At 32.3% G+C, this 24,488-nt stretch overlaps 1 protein-coding gene across 1 annotated transcript in view; it reads left to right on the top strand.

The window, feature by feature from the left end:
• The first annotated feature begins 3,810 nt into the window (after positions 1-3,810).
• Positions 3,811-24,488, top strand: part of LOC143198972 (uncharacterized) — a 37,536-nt gene continuing 16,858 nt past the window's right edge. The window contains exons 1-4 of the mRNA XM_076408663.1: positions 3,811-3,990; positions 6,885-7,056; positions 16,127-16,305; positions 18,426-18,621. Coding sequence (XP_076264778.1) covers positions 3,914-3,990; positions 6,885-7,056; positions 16,127-16,305; positions 18,426-18,621 — 624 coding nt within the window. The 5' untranslated portion in view covers positions 3,811-3,913. The remainder of the gene's footprint in view (positions 3,991-6,884; positions 7,057-16,126; positions 16,306-18,425; positions 18,622-24,488) is intronic.

Here is a 24,488-nt window from a genome sequence, read left to right as displayed (position 1 = left end):
ACAACACTACACAAGATCAGATGGTTTGATTCTTTTGAGTCTGTATCCTGTTCTGGTGGTATCTAAAAAAATTCTTTTATTGTAGAGTAAGCTTCTTCTTGTTTGACTCTAAACAGTCTGGTTGTAATGTACGATTTTAATAGTTTGGTGTGTTGTTTTGATAACATTTTCTGTAGTTTATGAACAAGGCCTTCATGCCAAACCTTATCGAATGCTTGTGCTACATTTAAGAATATAGCTAAGCATACTTTTTTACTTTCGTAGGCTTTTTCAATAACATCTGTTATTTTGTGGACCTCGTCAATTGTTGAATGCTTGTTAATAAACCCAAACTGGTGTGTTGGGTATTATGTTCTTTCTCTCTATGATTGGTTATATTCTTTTCAACAGGAGTTTTTCAAAAACCTTAAATATTACTGGCGGCAGTGATATAGGTCTATAGGCTTTTATTTCGTTTGGTGAATTCCCAGGTTTTGGGATCATTATAATTTCCGCCATCTTCCAAATGCCTGGGACATGTTTTAATCTAAATGCTGTATTGATCAAGTTGGCGAGTTTTATAATTCCCTTTCTTGGTAGTTTTTGCAGTAATTCTCGTGTTAATAAATCGTAGTCTGGTTTAATGTAACTTTGGTCAGCTCATTCGGCGTGACGAATTCAATCATCGAATTTTCAGCTTATATGTCCTGTAAATTATATTCAATATTAGTTTCGTTTGATTTGATTTTTTTTATAGATATTCAACAAATGCTTCTGCTTTTTGGTGACTGTCACGTACCCAATTCCCACATAGGTCTCTTATAGGTGGACAGAAAATAAAATTAAAACAAACCATTTTTTGTGTAACATATATTAATTGTGTTCGAATAACTGTTTATATAATAAGAAATAAGGATATAATTTAAGAGAGCAAGTTTAAAACAGAAGGAAATTGAGTTATCATTGAAATACTACAGCTTGTGGTACAGATATCTGTAAATATTATACTAATTTACTTCAAGAGTTTGTACTATACTTTGGGTTTCAGACAAAATTTTTCTAAAATTATTACAGGCAGCAAAATCTCTCTACAGTAAATCGTACAGAGTGAAGTCAAATTTCTTAGAAAATATAGATTTATCTGGTTTTCATGGAGCTCTAGATTTTTTAACAGAATTTTTTTAAAATTATTATTTACATCTTACATTAGATATGCTTAGTACAATCTTAATTTACAAATTAATTTATTAGAAGGAATATATATTTTATAGACAAGGAATGCGGAAGTACAAAGGAGTGTGGGATTAATACATCAGTATATATTTCTGAAATTAATATAACACTAAATTACTTAAGCTAAAGTAAGTTTGTCTGGTTTCGCTTCAATCGTGTGATTTCCTGCGTGTTGTCCAGTAGCTGTGTTGCTTCCAAGTTTTGTGACCTTCTTTCATCATTTAAGGCGAAATCTTGGATGACTTCCTTCAAAATCTTTTGATTTTGAGGTCATGGCCTAGTTCTTCGTTGGTTACGTAGCGATAAGCATTGGTAGTTAATCGTAGAACTTGTTTTTTCAGTGTTAGATTACTCGTTGTCTTATGTTTTAGTGCAACCACATACGTTCACCCCATATGTCCAAATTGGCTTTATGACTAACTAATAAAACTTTGATTTTAGGTCAATTTGAGTATCTTCCGAACAGAATACTGATAAAAATATTGTTTTAAAGATTATATCGAATAGTATTCCTTAGCTTATAAAAAATAAACGACTCCAATTCCTGCAATACTAATGTTTTTGATGAAAATTCGACCACTGTGACATTTAAATAATAACCAATGTTATTATCAATATTATAAAAAATAGTACAAATTATTATGTTTTTTTGGTCGTTTGTGTAAAGTTATTCAAATTATTATTGTGATTGATAACAGGAGTGTTTTTTCATCGTATTTTTCACCAAAAATTCTTCTAGGCGACAACAGTGATCGAGAATATCTTGATTTAGTCCGTTGTACTAGCGATGTTCGCCACTGAGAAAAATATCGAAATATCAATAATTAAGTACCAACATTTAAAATTATTTTAAAATGAAAAATGTTTATTAAAGGTTCCTCATATTACATTTTTTACATTACATGAGACGAAAAATATGAATTTAAGATAATTTACTCTATTTATATTATATTCTTCAAATGTATGTGTAATTTGCAAGAACTGGCAACGTTACAAATTAAAATCCGTGTAAGCATGCCATGATTTTCCAGAATTAGAATCTTGTGTGTAATGGCAGTATAGTTAAATTATATGTGAAAAGTGTGCCATTGCTAATTGATAATTAAGTTTAGGTCTGAAATCTTAGATCTGGAGTGTAAGACCAATATGAAGGAAAATATTATTAGCAGTTAATAACTAATTGCGCGTAATGTACGTGTCACTGGCTTTAAAATTTATTTAAAAAATGGGTATAAGAAGTTTAGACGTGTCTTTATAAGCATATGCATTTTAAATAGTATATTTCGACACATATCAATGAAACACAAAATTTCCGAACAGAATTCTGGTAAAATCTCCAAGTTCACACCAAACGATTGTCCTAGATAGATAACTTATGTTTTGTTTGTGTTAATATTTGTGAAAAATGTCTCATGAATCATTTACTTAGATAAAAACTAGCCGTTGTTGGTCCCCGTAACGGTACAGTCTTCTACGTATAAAAGAGATTTCGAAAAATGAAACGTCGAACAGATATGCATCCGCTGTGTAATGGACGAAAAAAGATCGTGTAATTAATGACAACAGTTATCATTTTTCGCATTGTTAATGAGATACAGCAAACGTAAACAATAAACAAAATTCTATAAAGGCCTTTGATGGAAAATTACCCGAGAAGTCCAGAAAAATAATGGTTGCAAAATAACGTACCAGGAATCGACAAAAATAATTTATGGTTCTATTTGTCACTGTTGGATCGGTGGCAGGACGTTGTGTGTGCGTGAGGGGGGGTGAACTTATTTAAACCGATTTAACGATTTTTGTTGTTATTTTGTAAGTATGTTTATGTTAAATACGAGTGCGAACTTAAACGAAAACATCATCATGTTCGATTTTTTAAGTCCTGCACTTGCTCTGACTGCATTTTATATCTATATATATATATATATATATATATATATATATATATATATATATATATATATATATATATATATATATATATATATATATATATAGAAAGACAAGAAGAAACTTTAGTTTTTTTTTGTTTCCGTTTAGTTTAGAAGTAAACATTTTGAAGTTTGTTGAGATTTTAAGGGACATTTTAGGTTGAGTTGTGGATTCAAGATAATTTATTCCTTTTATATTATATTTTTCAAATATAGGTATAATTTACAAGAAATGGCAACGGCGCAAGTTCAAATTTTGGTGCAGGATCTTCAAGAATTAGACTGTTGTCATAACTATAGGCTGTACAGTGGTTATAACGACCCTTTACCAACGGACTGGTACGAACGGATCCAACGTACGTCCCTTAGAACGTTTCTTTAGAACCATGGTTGTTCAATAACACAAGACGGAGTTTATGATAAACTGATACTGATGAATGAGATGTCTAGACATAGGGATTTACATTATATTAGATTATAATTGATTATTTTTGGCAAAATAAAACTTTTGTTGTTTTTAACTTAATATTTTCATGACATATGTACCCGTAACCCTCTTACCATGCCACTGGACATACGTACATTGGTTCTAGCCGTCCCCGACACTGTTTGGCGGCGGATGACGGTCGATACCTCCCCTCGCTCCCCCAGCCCCGGGCCCGTAACAGCTCCGTTCCTCCGGCCTGCACGCCAGTGTGCACGTGACCGCGCCTCTGTTCGCATGCCGCCCCAGTCCGGAGACATGGCCGTTCGCCGTCAGCCCCGATGCGATGCCGCCCCCGGAGGCCACGCAGGTCGCCCCTGAGCCGCCTTTTGGCCGCCCAAGCGGCCGGCTGCGCAGATCTGGGTAAGTTTCCTGGCGGAACGCGGGTGAGCGACGATAGCGTTTGTTTTCTTCCTATTGGGGTCCGTTCGAACCTCTGCGAAATTAAAAGCCGACGTCCCACTAAATAAAGAACAGTCGTCATTGCTTTATTTTCTCATATTTTATTCAACAACACATCCTGGGAACTGAACTCGATTTATTGTCTGTTTAGATCGACAGGTGTTTTTTATTTACCACAAAAAGTTTCATCTTCTATCAATCACTTTAATATTGTTCTATCATTTCTCTAATTTTTCGTATTTTAATTTATCAGGCTGTAATAAAGAATGTATTAGTATTAGTTTTTTATAGCTTGGTTTTTTGTTTTCTCAATTTTTGTCATTATTTATTTTTTAATTTACATCCTAATTATATTTAGATATGTGATAGTTTAGTAAAGATGTTTTATTTAAATTCAAATTTCGTGGGATACTCGAATTCACGAATCAACCACTTTCTTGCAATATGAATTAACCTAAACGAATTTTGGGTAGTAGGATAGGGTAACGTCTAGAAAATGTGCTTGATAGAGCAAGATTTTTTATTTGACAGCTTTCGTGAAGTAAAAAGACCACAAATATATAATAGATAAAACCGGTCCCAGTAAATAGAGAACAGTCGTCATGGTTTTATTTTATCCTATTTTATTTAACAATAGGTTATGGGAATTGAACTCAATTTATCATCTGTTTAGATCGACAGATTTCTTCACAGAACATGATTTCTTCATTTTTGTCTTTTTTATCATTTTAATAAAATATAATAAATATAATATATATATATATATATATATATATATATAATATATGTAAAATAATTAATAATGTTTTTCAATTAATTATATTGGCTGTAATAAAAATTATATATATATATATATATATATATATATATATATATATATATATATATATATAGATTTATATATATATGATTTTATATATATATATATATTTATATATATATATATATATATATATATATATATATATATATATATATATATATATATATATGATTTTATTTAAATAACTATTTGGTGCGGATTTTCACTCTGAGGCTTCCTGCGTAATTGGTCAATTCCATCCTGCGTATGACGATGACCGATGTCCTTATTTTTGAAGAAAAAAACTTGCTACTTATCTTCACATAATATATTCTCACATCAGTTAATTTAATTTCTCTTGATGAGTTTTGCTTTTTGAGCGAAGAAAATACAACAAACTTATTATTAGGTAACGTTGGACACAGAAACGTTTAGTTCAAATCGCATGACAGCTGCACAACATTCATTAAGTTTAAGATCTCAAGGAATGACCTGTTTTTGATTGATTTCAAGAAACATATCGCTCTTATCGTAGGCGCACAATTCTAATACTACCAACTAGCTGAATACATATAGAAGATTTTAAAAATATTGAAAACTTCTAACTTATAATATACAAAACAGGATCAGCATTAATGTATTAAGAGAGTATTCTTGTCTAGAGGCCTATGTATTTCTGGTACTTTTTTTAAGCGAAATACTTTTTACTATTTCTTTATTAGGTATTTATTAATGTTTAAAGAATATATAATTTAATGGTTAAAACTTTTCTAGTAAAAAATTCTTATTCTAGAGAGGTGTTGCTATTATACAAAATTTAAACATTTTACATAGTAAATCCCTTTTTGTTCAATTTCGGTAAGTAAGGAACGAGGCTCGTTTAAAAATAATATAAATTCAAACTTTGTTATAATATTGAATATTTTGATACAATATAAGGATGTATAGAGAATGCCTACACTAAATTTCAGGTAAATCGGTTCTGTAGAACTGGTGATATCATCAATCCTAGTCTCTTGAAAAGCACATTTAAAGTTTCATTTTAGATGTCGCTTCCAGAACACCAATTTGGGTTTCGGAATAAGCATGGAACAATAAAACATGTACAGAGACTTGTAAACAAAATAAATATGGACTTAAACGCTAAAAGATATTGTCCAGCTGCTTTCCTAGACATATCTCAGGCCCGTATGTATAGCATACGGGATCGCAGGTCAAATTAAAGAAACTTCTCCCTTATCCGGATTATGACTTAATAAAATCTTACTTCACAGATAGTCCGAATTAACAGATCAATTGAAAAGTCCCCGGCCTGGCACATAGATGGCGCTACTAGAATTAAATCCATATGTTTTTTATTTAACCCTAACCCTCGAAAGGTGTTTGTATAAATTTGACAGCTGTCGGATCATTAGTTTGTGAATTATAGCATTTTGAGTGAAGCAACTTTTGTTATTGTGAAACTAATGGATAAAAAGGAATTTCACGTGTTGATAAAATATTGCCTTTTGAGGAAAAAAATACTGTTGAAACAAAAACTTGCCTTGATGCCGAGTTTCCGGACACTGCCCCAGGAAAATCAACCATCAAGGATTGGCATGCTAAGTTTAGACTCCCAAAAGAGGCTGTTACCGACGAAAACATTAAAAAAATCCACAAAATGATTTTGAATGACCGTAAATTGAAACCGAATGAAATAGCAGACACTCTAAGAACGTCTACATTATGTCATTCACGAATATTTGGGTATGAGATAGCTCTGTGCAAAGTGGGTACCGCGCGAGCTCACTTTTGACCAAAAACAACGACGAGTTGATGATTCCGAGCAGTGTTTGAAGATGATTCGAGTTTTTGCGTCGATATGTGACACTGGATGAAACAAGTCCAATCGATAGTCATCTCAGTGGACCGCACACGATGAACCCACTCCAAAGTGGTTAAATTTTAAATAATTGTCCTAAGGGCATATTGTAATAGGGTTTTAGTTTGATATACGAAGAAAATATTTTTTTTTTATGAACTGGAATAATTTAATGTTTTTTTATTGTTTCAGCTCTGTCCGTCTGCGCAGGCAACACGGCCTGCAGCCGCCCCTGCATCCGCTGCAGCTCTGCGGCTGGTTGGCCCTGGCCGCTCTGGCTGGCGGCGCGCTTCTCCTGCTGATTCCGACCCTGCCTCCGCACGCACAACCTGCAGCGGCTGCCGCGGTCTCCGTTCTGCTGTTGGTAAGATAGTCGCAACGAAAAAACCAGGAACAGCCCCTCCGGACAAATAACTATTTGGGCATCGTTATGTCTATTAAAAGTTCTCGTAACAAAATTCTCGAATTTTATTACCTATTGGCAAAAAGCCAAAAAGAAAAATATTTTTGCTGATCAAGGTTTAATTGCTGCAATGTTGCTAACAATTTGACGCCAAAAAGTTGGTCATGGTAAAGGCCGCTCTGAATTTACGGTATCTTGCGCTTCCAGGATAAACCATAGAATTAGATGAATGAAGCAGTGGCGTAGAGTACAGTGGGGATTACAACATTTCATAATTACTAATAATAATATCTTGTAAATATTTAAACACCTTCATATTTTTGTTGCATTTCCGATTCGGATCAATTAAAATACTGTATAAGTAACTATAGAAGCCAAACATATGATAATACTGCCGTTATGGTTGGAATTTTTAAAATAAAATTATTAAATTAAATTTCTTTACAGTAACTTAAAACTAGGTACCATTCAACCTATTTATCCACTTTGATGACCTGCATTGATCATTTCCTTTGTAATGCTACTGGACATAAAATAATAGCCATCGCTTCTATTTTCGTCAAATAAAATATTATCGAGCTAGAGAAAATATTTATTTATTGATTTATTATCAAGCTTTAATATATCCCCGACCGATACATTATTCAGATACTTTTAATATCCTTCTAAAGCACTATATCCCTTTAATTTTCGGAACAATTTCTCCATTCCATCTGTGGTATTTTGCCAGTCACAATCACTTTTCTAGATGTTGCAAAAGCTGGTACTTATAATTTAGTTTTTATATACAGCGGTTGGATTTTAAACCAAGTTTTGAGGGTTTCTTTCTAACAATTCCTTTGAACAAAGTTACAAATTCTAAATGTATTTGTAGATATATAACCAGTCTAATAAAACAGCCGATCACGTTATCAAAATTTATAATGTTAGCACGTTGCAATGTTGCCGCAGTATCTTCGACTTTTGATTTACAATATTTGTCGGATTATAACCTCTAATATTATCAATAGTACTTTTAAGAATTTTGCGGAGATTTGGCAACGTGGTTCATTATTAACTACCCAAATCGAATGCAATATGTTGATACATGTTTCGAGGTATGAGACAGCATTCTATCTTCTTTTAACTAGGAAATAATGAGGAAGAAATATTCTACTATTTTACAAACTGACCGTACAACATTATCTATGACGTGAGTCAGCTTTTTTATTGGACGAGCTATAAATTATAAATATTTAAATAATATTTAATATTAATTTCTACAGGTAATCTAATTAATGTTCTCTGAACGTTCTACAACAAACGTAAAAAAATATTCATCGAACAAAAGTTATTCGATCCATATTCAATATTCCACAAGTTTAAGAAGTGACAAAAAGTTCGACAAAAGGAGCCGTTGGAAACTTGCTGTAAAACTGTTGACGTTTATTGATAAAACAATGAATGGTTATTAAGTAGATAAAAAGCTAAAAATATAGGTTAAATATTTTTGGCGTCTTAATGACATTTAAAAATCGTTGATCTATGTAAGAAATGTGAACTAACCTGAGATATTTATTGTTTTTTTTTTCAGTTTTTGCGGCAAACCCTTTATAAGTATAATTAAAAATTCGATGCCATTTTATGATATTTTAGGGTAAATTATATGGCTCTGCGAATGGAGGTAAAACAAAATGAAACAGTGGTGTTTACATTTTGTGACCGTTATTTATTGGCTATATAAAAAAATGTGAAAAATACAATTAGATAAAACGGATGGCAGTTACTTGGAGACAAGGCTTGGGCAGTCGATGGTGGCACGTCTAAACCAAACGATGGTGGAGTACTCAATGATTGGAAATACCCCTCAATAACATCCCAGATAAACGTCTCAGGGTTGCCGCCAGCTATTCGTTATCTGGTTCTAGTTGGCGCTGCTGGCACCCCGCCCGTGTTCAACATCTGGGATTATATTTCTGGGTATTTTGTAGACCGTTATTCCACGATGTAAAATTCGAGATGCCTCAAGGTCGCTACAATATGATAACAGATTTTTGTTGGCGAGCTATTTAAAGTTAAGAATCTGTCTAAAGGACAGTAAGTATTTGAGATATTAATATATTGAGAAACGTCCCCGAGTAATATTTTTTCATTTAAGTTTGTGAAGTTGCTCTATTTTTCCTTGTTTGCTAGGGACACCAAATTGATGTTCTGGAAGAATATTTCTTTCTTCTATGATTATTTTGAGTCTTTTAATGTATAATTATTGCGAACACTTTGGTTATCATAGTTGACAGACTTAAAGGATGATGGGAACTAACGTCCTCTGATTGTTTTCCTAGTTTTAGAGTTCGTAATGATTTGTCCCATTTTCCTAAGTGCTAGGAAAGAAATTCAGTCGTAATTTGAGGCATTTTTCAAGATTTTTCGAGTTATTGGATCAAATCCATTTTAATTTTAACAATGAAAACATTTGTAACAATTTTCTGGGTATGTTGCCCCAAACCACCTGTTAAATCATTGAATAAAAGAGTATATGACTAAAAAATGGATCATGCAGGCAGTTTACGAACTATATGACATGGAACGCCGTCTTGTTGAAACCATAAGTCATCTTCGTCATAATACAGAAAAAGTCACTTTTGATTCCAAATAATCTATTTGATCTATCCTGTAGAACAGCATGTTTGCGCTCTAATAGAGGTTTTAATGATGGTATAATGTGTGGAGCATCTGCATATTCATTCTCAACGTGTGAGAAGATCTAAGCTAGTGTTAATAGATAATCATCGAACAAGATGGATCGTAGAAGGATTAGGGACTTGGAGACTACGGTATAATTCGATTTACGTTCATCAGGAAACAATCTAGCGAGTTGATGGAGGCAAAAAGAATGAGAAACATGTACTAAGACTAAAACACAACCAAATCCAAGAAGGATATTATTTCAGCAAGTACGTCAATTTTTTAGTCATAAATATATTTTTCACTAGCGACCCGCCCCGGCTTCGCACGGGTGCAATGCTGATACTAAATTAAATACACTACAGAAAAAATATGAACGTTATATATAAAAACATAGCAGCCCGCTCCGACTTTGCACGGGCATAAAATATATATGCCTATGTCACTCAATGACAACATGATTAAAATCGATCCAGTATTTTTGGTTCATTCATTACTGCCCTTGGCCTGCACGCATTAAATTTGGAGTAAAACAATTCCTCTTCCCCTATACTTACTATGAAGATTTCCTGCTATCTTTGGAATATCTAAATTCATACAATTTTTATTACATTACACATTTTTAAACGCAAATTTTAAATTTGTAATATCTCCGAAAATATTTGTTTAATTTACATGCTGTAAGGAACCATATTGATCTATATTAATTGCACACTGTATTTAAGGTACTTAATTCGATAAGGATTAATGCCGTATTGCTTAAAATAGCTTCGTAAATAAGCCATTTTCTCACGTAAAAAGTAAACAATAAAAATGGTTAATGTGGGTTATCCCTAAAAGATAAACATATACCATCGCGGACTTTTTGTAGACCTTTTTATGGTGTACAATACTGTAGTACATTAATTTGATCTAACTCGTAGGGTTAGGCAGTGTTTTTGCTAATTGCTAAATAAGCCTAAAAAAATAGGTTAATTTACGACATCACGTTAGAAACCTCTAAAATTAGCAATGTTGCCTTAGTATATTATGCATGTATTATACATATAAACCTTCCTCTTGAATCACTCTATCTATTGAAAAAAACCGCATCAAAATCCGTTGCGTAGTTTTGAAGATTTAAGCGCACATAGGGATATAGGGACAGAAAAGGCGACTTTGTTTTATACTATGTAGTGATATATAAAATGTTTTCCAAATATGCTTTTTTTACTTTTCTTTCGCGTAATAATTAACATCACAACAAGGAAATATTATTACATGATAATATCGACATAAAAAATATAATGATTCATCTCCTCCAACGCCGAAAGAAAACTCTAAGGCCGAAGACATAATACACAACGAAAAATTGATCGTAAATTATGTTTTACGTAACTTTATTTAGAAAACTTTCCTCTCCCGGCTTAATCTTAAACCCCGCTGGATATAAACAATTTAAGAGTCTTTAAAGGGAATATCAAAAATATTCATCTAAAATTGTACCACTTTTATCTCTGCCGAAGACGAGAAATATTACAATTTTGATGTCGGACAAGAAACACTCCCGGCTAACAATAAGAGTTTCATGAATAATTCAGTATGAATTCTCTACGTCGAAGTTGTTGAGACTGTTCGTACAGTTTTAATAAATAATTCAAGATCTGAATTAAAATAATCAACAAGCATTTTTGAAGAAATGTGTTGTGTAAAAAATAATTGGAGTTATTTAAAAAAAACTAAAATTAATATTTGCAGAATTGTTCAATGATATTAATTCCTAAAATACTATAAACCATTTGCAACATACAGCATGTATTCATAAACATAGAACATAGAATAGTTATAATACTACAAAGTATGATTCGCATTTTATATTAAAATTGCAAAAACAATTTTCATAAGAAATATATAATATGTTTGTCCAACAGTGCATTTTATGTCTTATATATGGAAGTGTGCATTCACTTTGTTTACCCAGACGCTGATGCTTTATGGACTCACTCGACGTGACACAATTTCCTAATACAAGAGATGATAATTGAGACGAAAAGTGTGTAATAATATTTTACAGTTCATTCTGACATTGTCCTTTCTATTTCAATTGGATTTAGTTATTGGATTCTGTTGGACTTGTTACCGTCATCTAAATTTGTGACGTCAAAATGCAATGTTGCCGCATCAACTCTGAGTTTTAGTTCAGTTTGGCTTTGACATACAACAATATTCTAGTTTAAATAAAATAATGAAACAATGTTATCAAATGTAATTTTTTTAAACATTATAGTATATCTAAAAACTACAGTTAATTATATAGCCACGATGGTTTGTAGGTTAGAGTTATAACCTCTTATCACTATTGCTTTCAAGAATTTTGTATACGTCTGACAACCGAACGACTTTGACAGGCTCATTCGTTTACGTGTTCGAACTAATCAGACAGTACTGTGTCTCTTTTTAATTAGAATAAAATAAGACGGAAAATATTATCTGATTCTTACTTACTTCTAATTATACAGTCACAATAGTTTATAGCTTAGAGTTATAACTTCTTATCACTATTGTTTTCAAGAATTTTGTATACGTCTGGCAACCGAACGACTTTGACAGGCCCATTCCTTTACGTGTTCGAACTAATCAGACAGCACTGTGTCTCTTTTTAATTAGAATAAAATGAGATGGTAAATATTATCTGATTCTAAAACGAATTTACAAATTGTGGCAGGCAATGCATTAATTTATTGATGACGTAAGTGCAAAACAACTTTGAATAGACCACATTTTCATTCGTAGTATAACTTATGGAAATCATCAACGTCTGTCGTTTTTTTTTCGTCAAGTTTGGCTATTTTACTGACGGTGTTTTGATTATTTTTTTTACTCGGTATCTGCCAGTACCCATCGGTCATTTCTTAACCTCTATAGTGATAATGTTGATGCATTCATTAAATGGTTTGATCCTTTTGAGACTGTGTCCTGCGCGAGTATAAACCAATATTAAAAATCGCATTCATAGATGTTACCTACAGAATATTGTATTTTATTTTTAACACCAACTGATTCGATAACATGTCGAAAGTATATCTTTTTTGACCTTAACCCCTGTTATACCGATGCTTTTTTCGGCTTTTCACGCCTGATATTTATTTGACGTAACGTTAGAGGTAACCGTAAAAAACCTGTCCGAATTCTCAATAGATTTATGCTTTCTTTTGTGCGAAAATGTATACATAAATACTAACGTAAAAAATGATGATGCGGGAAGATACATTTTCACCAATAACTTCTAATAATTTGCGAATAACTATTTATATATACCTTTGTTTTAAATTTAAAATAAAATGTAGTTCTATTAAATGCAACTAAGTAAGTAATATTAACTAAAATGAATGAAATTTGAAAGATAATGGTAGTTAATAGTGCAGTATTGTATTTGCTCAAGTTAGCAAAATTTATCGAGATGAATTTATTATGATTTCAAGAAAATCATTCTATTATCTAAAAGATCTTGTGTCTTAACATAATATGATATTTTTTGAGATCTACAAGCTGTCGAATACATAAAAATGACTATTAGACTGTATATACCTTAGTGGTTTTAAAGTATCTACGACCTTCTACTGTTTTAATCTCTGTTCATTCAAAGTTATTTTCTGATGGTTGCCATATCACTCATTTAAAACGTCACCAAGGTACTTTTTGTCAGAAGCTTTGCATGGTATTTTGAATTTTTGCTTTTGATATTGGTTAATTTTAAAAATAAATATCTGTATTGTTGTTATATTATTATGTATCTTAGTGTACAGCATACAGCTCCCTCGTCTTGTTGAAATTGCTGTATATTTTGTTTTATTGTTAGACTGCCTCAAGCCCGCTCACTGAGGGGTACTGTCCAATATGCATCATAACCCCGTATTTTAATGTAATTTTTTTTAGAAATTTGTTTTCAGAAATAGTTCTAGTTCCCGGACTCGCTGGTTTAGCCCATTTGCATTTCATTTTATAATTCTTAAGAACGATTTACTCATTTTTGAATTACTCATTAACTTGTTATGGGATTTTTATAATTTTTCGATATATTCACTGAACAATTTCACCATGTCAACGATAGTTGGTCCGTTATTTAGAGTTTCCTGCTTTCTTAGTTTAATTTATTTATCGCTAGATTTTTTGCCGTTGCAATTGCTGTTTCTTCTAGTTTTTATTTTCAATGGCAGACGGCTTTTCCGAGTTTTGAGCTTTGTCGAGTTGTCTATGTAATTAATAAAAAATATATTATTTTTTCTATTGATGTTTCATAGTTTCATTATTTAAGGATAGTCATTCAATATTACTGAAGTATACATAATTACAGAAATACAGAAAGGTAAATATATATTATTTAAATTATATTAGGGATATTGATTGGATTAATCTAATGTAATACAGAAGTAGATTAAGTCCTTTGCCTTGTAGCAACATTAGAGAGATTAATTTAAATGTGCAGCCCCAATTTATAACAGAACAGAAAAATAACATTGATTAAATTGATATCAGACACGAAAACAAGCATCCGTAATTGTGTCTCGCCCGCTAGCATGTGAACTCGTTAATACAAAACTGTTTTTAATACATCTCCGGGGATGGGGTTTTTAAAGAGCAACCGTGTACGTTACCTCGGGGCATACGATCCTAATCCACTTACGGGTGTTAATTATTTTAGTGAGGGGGCCTCGCGTGATAGGCATCGACGTGGATTCTCGTCATTATTCCGAGTACGTCTTCGAGACGGTGGCCTTTAAGATGACTTAAATAAATAGCGTACCCGCGGCATAAGAGACGGGAAACGATCGAGGGTTGGAGGGTGCAGGTTTAGTTTAAATTTATTCGGACTGCGGCTTTAGAATGATACTAAAGTACTAGATTTATCATAATTACGTATTAAACTTGCAAAAACATGTACACGTATATAAAATTTTATTAGTTCCGTGTACAATATCGGGTCTGTAATCCAATATAGTACTGGACTCCGTCATCTCAATTTATGACGCCAAAACATCGCAATGTTGCCGAATTTACCATTGATATTTTACAAATTTTTGTTTATTTCAGCCTCTATATATAATAACATTCTAATATAAATAAAATAATATAAAATATAAATTATTTTAACATCAAATCGTCTAATCCATGTATTAACGAAGGACCTAACCTACATTTAATTAAAGAGCCACAATAGTTGTTAGGTTAAAGTTATTATATTATATTTAAATTGAATTTTCTATGGTATGGTATCCCATGGAGGCTTAATAAATAAATCTTTCACACCCTACAATACGATTTCCTACAGTTATCCTATATTAATTAGTCACCTTTAGTTATTTCCGCTCTCATCACCCTGTCTTGGTATTGTCAGCATTGAATCATAATCCTATATCCAGACAGTTTCATTCACCCACTGTCTCCTACTGACGAAGTTCATCCAAGTCGATGGGTGTTATTGTAGATAATGCTTTCCACATATTCAAGAAATTCTTGCTTGTATATCTTTTTCGACCGCATGTCTATTGTGGTAACTTTTGCCACATTCCATAACAATTCTATTGCATTGAATATGCAGTGATAGCAAAGAAGACGTTACACTCTATGGCCATATTGCTCAGCGATCTGAACTACTGTGTATCTTTTCAAAACTTAATTTATGTTTCTGGACAATCGCAATTATAAATTTATCAAAAGAAGCAAAGTGCCAAAAACAACGTTTGCCAGTTTATAACCTTTAATTATTATAATATTTTAAATATTTAATTATAACTAACGCTATGAAGAATTTTGTAGACATCTGACAACAGTGTAGGCCAGTACCGACAGAAATTGAATGTTATAGTCCGAATCGGTTCATTCTGTCTCTTTTTAACTAGGAGACTTAACTAGTAAAACGAGAAGGAAAAATCCGCTCACTTTTACAAACTGCATTTATGCAATATATTCGACGTCATCTCTGACGTGTATTGCCTGTTTTATCGGAAGGACTATATATTGTTCTTTTCTCACAGAAGATTTTTATTCTTTTTAGTTGGAATAAATCTCATCTGAGATGTGAATAAGGCTCTTACAACTGCCATGGTCAAAACAAAAGAGGCTACTGTAGTTCATTGGGTTCCACCTCTCGATAGTTTATAAATGGCAACGTCATAAAATCAGGTGGAAACTAACGAATGTCTCAGAGTAGCCACTATTAGCAAGAATAATAACATTGTAAAATGGCTACTGACTTAACAAATATCATATAATTAATATCATCTATATATGTTGTATTAGACTCATACAGATGACTGATTACGGTCAGATTTTAGTAATTATTATTATTTTAACTTTAATAATAGTTTCTCGTTGTTTGTTATTACAGATTCATCTTGCTACCCATCTAGCAGCTGCGCTAATAGATCCAGCAGAGGAAGCTTTACGCCACAGGGAAATCTCACCTCTGCCACAATTAGATCGAGCCAAACATGCTCACGTGATTGAGGGGGGCATTTGCTTGCTTTGTCACATCACTGTGACAAGTTCAAGGACCAAACATTGCAGGTAAAATTATTAATTCTCATATAAAATCTAACTTAAGAAGATGACATTCATTATCTTTTTATAATTAGGCTTCTATGTAAAATAAATAAACTTACCAACAAATATATATATTAAACATGTATATTTAAGAAAACGTATCCGCACAATTAATTAAAATCCGTTTTAAACCCGGAGCCTATTTTTCCTTCTCATTTTGTCCTAGTTAAAAAGAGACAGAATACTGTCTGATGAGTTGGAACATGTAATTGAATCAGTTTATAAAACCAGTACCAGTTGCCAAATGTCTGCAAAATTCTTAAAAATATATATATATATATATATATATATATATATATATATATATATATATATATATATATAGAGCATATTATATCATCCGAAAATCATATTATATTATATATTTCTAGAATAGAATCTCTCGCGCTGAACAATTTTGAACAATTAACGTCTTATATATGAAAAAAAAGAGAGATATTGATGTTATTATTTAATTGTTCTATTAAAATTTAAAAATACACTATATATATATTCTTTACCATTTATGGGTAACGTTTCAAGTAAACTACATAAATTGCTGATAATAAAATCTGCAATATATCACGTTTTTTATAACTTGTTTAATTATTTTGTCTAGTTGTTAGAAAGTAACGCATAGTGGTTACTTAACAGAAATTTTAAAAATAATTTCAAAACTTACTTAAGAATATGCACCTAAGAGGATATTTGAAAATTAAAATTATTTTCGGAGATATAGCTGTTTAAATGACGCGGTATGTAAAAATGAAAATTCATCCACCTTTACATTATTATAACTACCCTTTCAACTAATTTTTCGAGAGGATTAACATGATATCTCAACTTCCACCCAACCAATTTACTTGATATACACTCATATCAAAGTAAAACTACCATAAATATCAAAGTAACATATCAAAAAACATTAAAAATGTGAAAAGTATCGATTATTTCAAATTTCTAGGCTAGAATAACTCCTTAATATTGCATACATATAAATATGGTAGGTATAGTTCTTTATCAAAAGAAACTAATTACTGAACAGACTGGCGTGGTAATAAAATTTTTATGTCCACTGTAAAGCAATTAAAACGGATCGATATCCCATTTCTTTAATTATTTATATGAAAATATTTTTTCATACAATTATTTAAAAAACTTGGGAATACTGCATAATATTAATTATTTATTGTGATTTTAATAAATATATGTCCATTAACATTTTAGCAGCTAGTTTAGCTGCAATCATATTTTTATCTGATTTTAATAACTTTCACCTCCCACCTTTTGATACACTATTATGAAATCCTTCTTCGATTACGATCAAATTTAGAACTGGTAATATTTCTACCAAAATGGGAACCCCTAAGCTTAAAAATATTCAAGCTAGCCAAACTTTAATGTTTCTTGTTCAATTTTTCTGCTGTGGAATGAGAATATCAACAACGAGCTGTGATTTTGATGTTTCTACCATTTATGATCAAAATATGAATAGTACGAGTACAAATAAACCATCAACAATAAAATTCCCAATCTAAAACAGAGATGGCTTACAAAATGATTGTTGTAGTTCATTGGATTCTATCTCTCGACATATTGTAAATGGTAACGTCGCAAAATCAGATGGAAACTACCGAAAGTTTACCGAATACCGGTTAGAATTCCACAAAAATAGCCACTACTGATTTCGTTATATGTTCCGAGACATCAGATGACATTCTATCTCCTTTTAATTAGTTGCGATAACATCATAACATGTATTGGCTATTTTATTGGATGGGCTATATATATTTTTGTATTAATTTCTACAATATATGATCATTAGTCATCAAGTTGCGGGTTTCTTATAAATATTAATTTTTAATTATACCTTTTTTATGTAAGAAAAACGTGAAAGGAAGTTGATTAGCATAAATATTATACGTTTCCTAATTCATAATTTGCACAATCACGACCCACCGTTCTTTGCGCTTTTATTTAGACATCTACAGCCTTGATCTTTGCTTTAAAAGCGGCCGTTACGGGTGAAGGTCGAAACTTAAGTATTACGCCCAGACAATAGCCGTCCGATGACTAACGTTCATCCTTTTTTGGGTCTATTTCAGCGCCTGCAACAAGTGTGTGGCCAATTTTGACCATCACTGCAAGTGGCTGAACCACTGCATCGGAGGTCGGAATTACGGGCCGTTTCTAATGTGCGTTTCTAGTGCAGTAGCGGCCGCAGCCTTGGTGGCCGCCCTTGCCATAGCCAACTTGGTTTATTATCATCTGGGATATAATGGAGCAGAGGAGGTAGCAAAGGTTAGTTTTATTTTTTTAACAATTTTTAACCTAGTGACATATTCTTAATAAATATAACTAATTTATTTGTAATGTTAATATTTGGTTAATAATTATTAATAATTTCTACTTTTTAAACTTTTTAAGTTTAAAAAGTTTAAATATCTTAGCTTTAGAAAAGTTAGAAGGCAGCGCTGTCATATTTTTCTTTCTCATTTTACTAATTAGCATTGCTATAGTTAAAAAGAGACAAAATGAAGTTTGATGCGCCCGAAAATATAAACAAATCGGTCTATAAAATTAGATTTAAGTTGATACTGATCGACAACGCTGTCTTTTGTTTATGTAAATACTATAAAACAACTGTAACCTACAAACTATTGTGGCTATTTAATTAACTGTAGTTTCAAACCTTAAATATTGTATACAGTGTTAAAGGAAATTATATTTTATAACGTTATGCTTGATATGAGGACAGTTTTTGTTAGGTGAATCCAAGATTATATTGTTTTAAGTTTTTTTTGAGGTCTTAGTGACTGTGCAGCTGCAGCTCCACTAACTATGTGATGGCATCGGCATTTACAACCAACATAATAATAAGTAGCAATTTTAAATGTATCAAAACATACAAAGCGCTAAACAGTGTTTGTCGGTTTAGAATCTTTAGTTGTTATAACTAATATTTTAAAGAATCTTGCAGACGTTTGGCAACCGAACGACTTTTATAGGTTGATTCGGTTACATGTTCGAACTTATCAATTAGCATTGCATTTCTTTCTAACTGGAATAAAATGAGAAGGAAAACATTGTCTGATCTTAAATCAAATTGCAATAGGCAATACATTAAATATATCGATGACGTGAGTTCATTGTTATTTTGAATAGAGTATATATCTTATTTTGTGATCATAGGATTATTCAAACTGATAAAAATTATTTTTATATGTTTAAATGTTTTTCCATCGATGGTCTTCCATGTTTTTCAAATCATTTCGTAGGTCAGGTCCATTTTTTCCTATTCCGTTTGATTCGAAAACTAAATTATGCCCCGATAAATCAAAACACATTAAGGGAAGGTCCGTAGGCAGATAAAAAACGGTCGTACGTAAAAAACAGATGAGTGTGTTCACCCTTACAGTTCGTGTCTTGTCGTGGGCTAGTGACGTCGTTATTTCCAAGAAAAAAATATTATTCTAGGGAACAGTAGAAAAAGCGCACAATAAAATATTTACGTTTCATTCAGTTCTATTTATATGTTTTTGCTTTTTTGTCGACGGCGATGTCTTATGACGAGATTATCACTACGCTAAGGTGAGATGGTCTAGAATATGAGGGTATATTTATTTATTCTTTAAATACATACGTTTCGTTATCTCAATATATCTTGGAGAAAGGTATGACGGTTTTTTTATTCATGAGGTAGCATTCGATCCTAGTTAAAAAGAGATGGGTTTGATGCTAGTAGTTCCTATTCTATATTTCTGTGTATTGTAAGGAATATTTAATATGTAGAAGGGATTTAAATTAAAAATCTTTTCTTTTTTTGTATCAAAGAAACATTTAATGGTGTCAAAAGTCAATTTACTACTTGGTTTCAAGATCAAAAATTGAACAAATGAGGTTATATAACAGGCCAAATGAAAAGTCCTTCGCCTGACACATAGATAGCGATACTAAAATTAAAACCATATGTTTTTTAGTTAGCTCTAAAACTCAAAAGATGTGTGTATAAATGTGACAGCTATCCGATCAATAGTTTGTGAATTATAGGAATTTGAGCGAAGCAACTTTTGTTATTGTGAAAAAATGGATAAAAAGGAATATGGCGTGTTGATAAAATATTGAATTTTGAAGGGAAAAAATACAAAAATTTTTCGGACACTGTCCGAACTGGACAATGAAGACGGTGAACGCAGTGGACGCCTAAAAGAGAAGAAAATCGACAAAATTATTTTGAATGACCGTAAATTGAAATTGAATGAAATAGCAGACAGTCTACAGATGTACGTGTAAAGACTGAACATGTACATTATTTCATTCATGAATATTTGGGTATGAGAAAGCTCTGTGTAAAGTAGGTGCCGCGCGAGCTCACTTTTGATCAAAAACAACGACGAGTTGATGATTTAGAGCAGTGTTTGAAGATGATCAAGCGTAATAAACTCGAGTTCTTGCGTCGATATGTGACAATGGATGAAACATGGCTCCATCATTTCACTCCGAAGTCCATCGACAATCATCCGAGTGGCCTGCACGCGATGAACCCGCTCCAAAGCGTGGGAAAACGCCACAAAATAGTCGACTGGCAAGGTTATGGCGTCTGTATTTTGGGATGCGCATGAAATAATTTTCACTGACCACCTTGAAAAAGGAAGGACCATCAACAACGACTATTACATAGCGTTATTGGACCGTTTGAAGGACGAAATCTCCGAAAAACGGCCGCATTTGAAGAAAAAGAAAGTACTGCTTCACCAAGACAATGCGCTGTGTCACAAGTCAGTGAAAATGGCATGAATCCATGAGTTGGGCTTCGAATTGCTTCCTCATCCACCGTATTCCCCAGATCTGGCTCCCAGCGACTATTTCCTGTTCTCAGATCTCAAAAGAATCCTCGCTGAGATTAAATGTTCGTAGAATGAAGAGGTGATCACCAAAACTGAGGCCTATTTTGAAGTAAAGGACAAATCGTACTATAAAAATGGTATCGAAAAGTTGGAGGGTCGCTATAATCAGTGTATCGCCCTTGAAGAGAATTATGTTGAATAAAAAAACTAATTTTGCCAAAAAAATGTGTTTTACTATGGTAGGCTGGGGACTTTTTAATTGACATGTTATGGTCACTAACAATTTAATAAGCTTCAGGGTCGTCATGTTAAATCTGACAAGATTTTTGTACCTGAGGATGAAATAAGCTTTTTTTGGTAATGATATAGCAAGCTCATTTTGATAATAGGGTTTTAATATTGGGATCTGTCGCTCAATCAGATGTAATATTAGGATATTTCACTATACTAAATACTGGAGAAGTTCAAATATTGTAGATCTTAATTATTTAACAATTTTAAAATTAAAAAGAAACACTTGGCGACTTATCGCGTGTAAAAACCGTTTTATATGTTTTTAATCAATACACACTTTTAACGAATGAAAACTATTTGAATTACGTTTTTGCATTTAACATCATCTGAATAGAGTGAATTGCTACATTCCCTTCTCTCTACTCTCCCGACCATCAAAGAAACTGTAGCAAATTTTTTAAGTTGCAATTTCCGTCCCCGGATAAGTATTTTCGCTTTTGAAGTAGTTTACACACAGAATTGCTTTACGTTTCCACTCTTGCCTGGAAAGTTGCCTTTCGGATTTCTGAGCCAAATAGAAAGATTCCATTTTTGAAGTGCCATTTCAATCCAGAGTGGAAAAGAGTGATGTAAATAGCTTAATATTTTCTTTTATATGCAAGATTAATCATACGTCTGCAATTATCATTCTTTTATTGCAGATATTAAACTGTTTTTAACGAATTTGGGGAAATATTGATTTATAAGAATAATACAGGATAATGAAAGTCTAAAGGAAACATTTATTTTCAAATTATAAGTGTGATTATTAAGATTTTAGTAGAAATTAAATCAATAAATTTAAAAATTAAAAGAGGCCTAGTACATAGTGTCATTTACCTCGATATTACGTTTATGAGACACCTTCGCCATAATAAAGAATGGACCTGAAGATACGGTAAAGTGATTGTGTAGCGCTGTATCATATATCAAAACTTGTCAAGGAAGCGTTGAAAGCACTTGGATGGCACATATTTTCGCACCCGCCGTACTCTTCAGACCTTTCCTCGTCCAACTATCAACTATTAAGAACTTAGAGAATGGTTCGATGAATAGCTTTGCTCAAAGGACAAACAGTGTTTTTTTGGATGGCATCCATAAACTGCCTGAAAGATGGGTAATATGTATAGAATCAAATGGCCAATATTTTGAATTAATAAATTTTTCCATTTTTTTGAAAATTATGTGCAAGGGGACATGAGAAAATATTCCATTCTCATGAGAATATTAAAATATTGCAGCTTTTGGATACCACCAGAACAGGACACAGGCTCAAAAGAATCAAACCATCTGATCTTGTCTAGTGTTGTGTAATGAGGGGCATATATTAAAAAATACAGCAGTGACATGTATAAATATTATTTCATCAGAGCCTGAGATAGGGCCGATGGGTCCTCCTAGTTATATACCTAGATTTAAGTTATCATAAAGACAAATTGTAGGTTAGACGGCGATGACTAGTAACAATGTATTAATTAACTAATAGTAAAAAAGCACATTAATTTTTTTTAATTCAAGAACCTTTTTCAGAATTTGCTGGTCTTTGTATGTTGTTTTTAAAACCGTTGAAAAGAAGGTTTCAACAAGACAGACAAATGGTTCGGTAATGAAAATATCAGTGTGGTTGCCAGAACGTTTGTTGAAAATTGTCATGTTGCAAAACACAAGACGTTTTGGTTCATAATTTAAAATTTACAAAACAAAATATGCCGGTAATATTGTATTTCTATCATAGTCGATCCTTAATGGTACCTCTAAAATAAGCAACAGGCTTGTGTCGTAAAACAAACAGCATTTTTTCCGGTCCAACGCACGAACGGAACTGATTTAATAATGTAAAGTTCATACGCCCCGAACCATAACAAAATCAATTTTTACAAGGAATTCCTTCGAGGGCTAATGGTCCGTTATCACGTGTCGAGAATCCAAATTGGTTTTTGCCTCTTGTACCCTTTTTGAAGCCGAAATTATTATTTTACAAAGCTCTGGCACGGAGCCAGGGATGACGGAGACAGACGGAGAACGTTATGAAATTTGAAGATGCTACTGTGGTTGACTGCGTTATGAAAGTTTTATGGTCGATCCCTTCGGATTTATGCGCTCTTGTATCTTGTGATGCGAATGATTGTGACGGAGAAAATTATTTAAGATGTTTTTTTAGTAAACTGTATCAATTTTTTTTGTAGTTGTAGCAATTTTTGGCAGATAATGTGATCATTTACATAGAACAGTCGTTATTATTAATATTTTATTTCTTTGAAAAGCTATACATAATAACGTCGGCTTAGTAGCGCAGTAGTAAAGACGACAGGACGGTCCTCCTACTGTTGCGATAGCCGTGGGTTCGAATCAATCTGGGGCACGGTCGTAAATTTTATGTTTGTGATTTTTGGGATAATTTTTCTTGTCTGATTTTGCACTCTTACCTAAGGACAATCACAAATGTTAAACAATCACAAACATAAACTAAGTTCATAATTATGTCACTAATAATTGTATTGTTTCAATTTTAGTTGTTATTATGAAAATTTTCAGGTATAATTTTGTCTTTGAATGGATATTACGTACTAAAGATTAACAATAAATATACGTTAATTAGGACATAATTTAATAGATTATGATTTATATAATACCTCTTTGTATAAATGCCTCATTATTTACATTTGTTGTATAAGTAAAATATCGGCTGCCATAAAATAGAAACTGACATACATATAACAATCATAAGAATGGAATGATTAAGGAAACGTTACGTAGTCCATAATTTGAGAGATTATGATTCTCATCTCGTTATGAATCTGGGGCACGGTCGCACATTTTATGTTTGCGATTTTTGGGATAATTTTTCTTGTCTGATTTTGCACTCTTACCTAAGGACAATCACAAATGTTAAACAATCACAAATATAAATTTACGATCACGCCCCGCAGGATTCGAATCCGAGACTAACACAACATTAGGAGAAGCATCCTATCGCCATTACTACCGTGCCAACCAAGCCGGCATTTATTGATAGTGAAATCTGTTATTGTTGTTTGTTGAATGTTT

This window comes from Rhynchophorus ferrugineus, unplaced genomic scaffold (genome assembly GCF_030347505.1).
Source record: "Rhynchophorus ferrugineus isolate W39M unplaced genomic scaffold, kcgeb_rfMv2 rfM6, whole genome shotgun sequence".
Lineage (NCBI taxonomy): Eukaryota > Metazoa > Arthropoda > Insecta > Coleoptera > Curculionidae > Rhynchophorus > Rhynchophorus ferrugineus.
The sequence above is the reverse complement of the archived record's forward strand: the minus strand, read 5'-3'. Positions and strand labels throughout refer to the sequence as shown.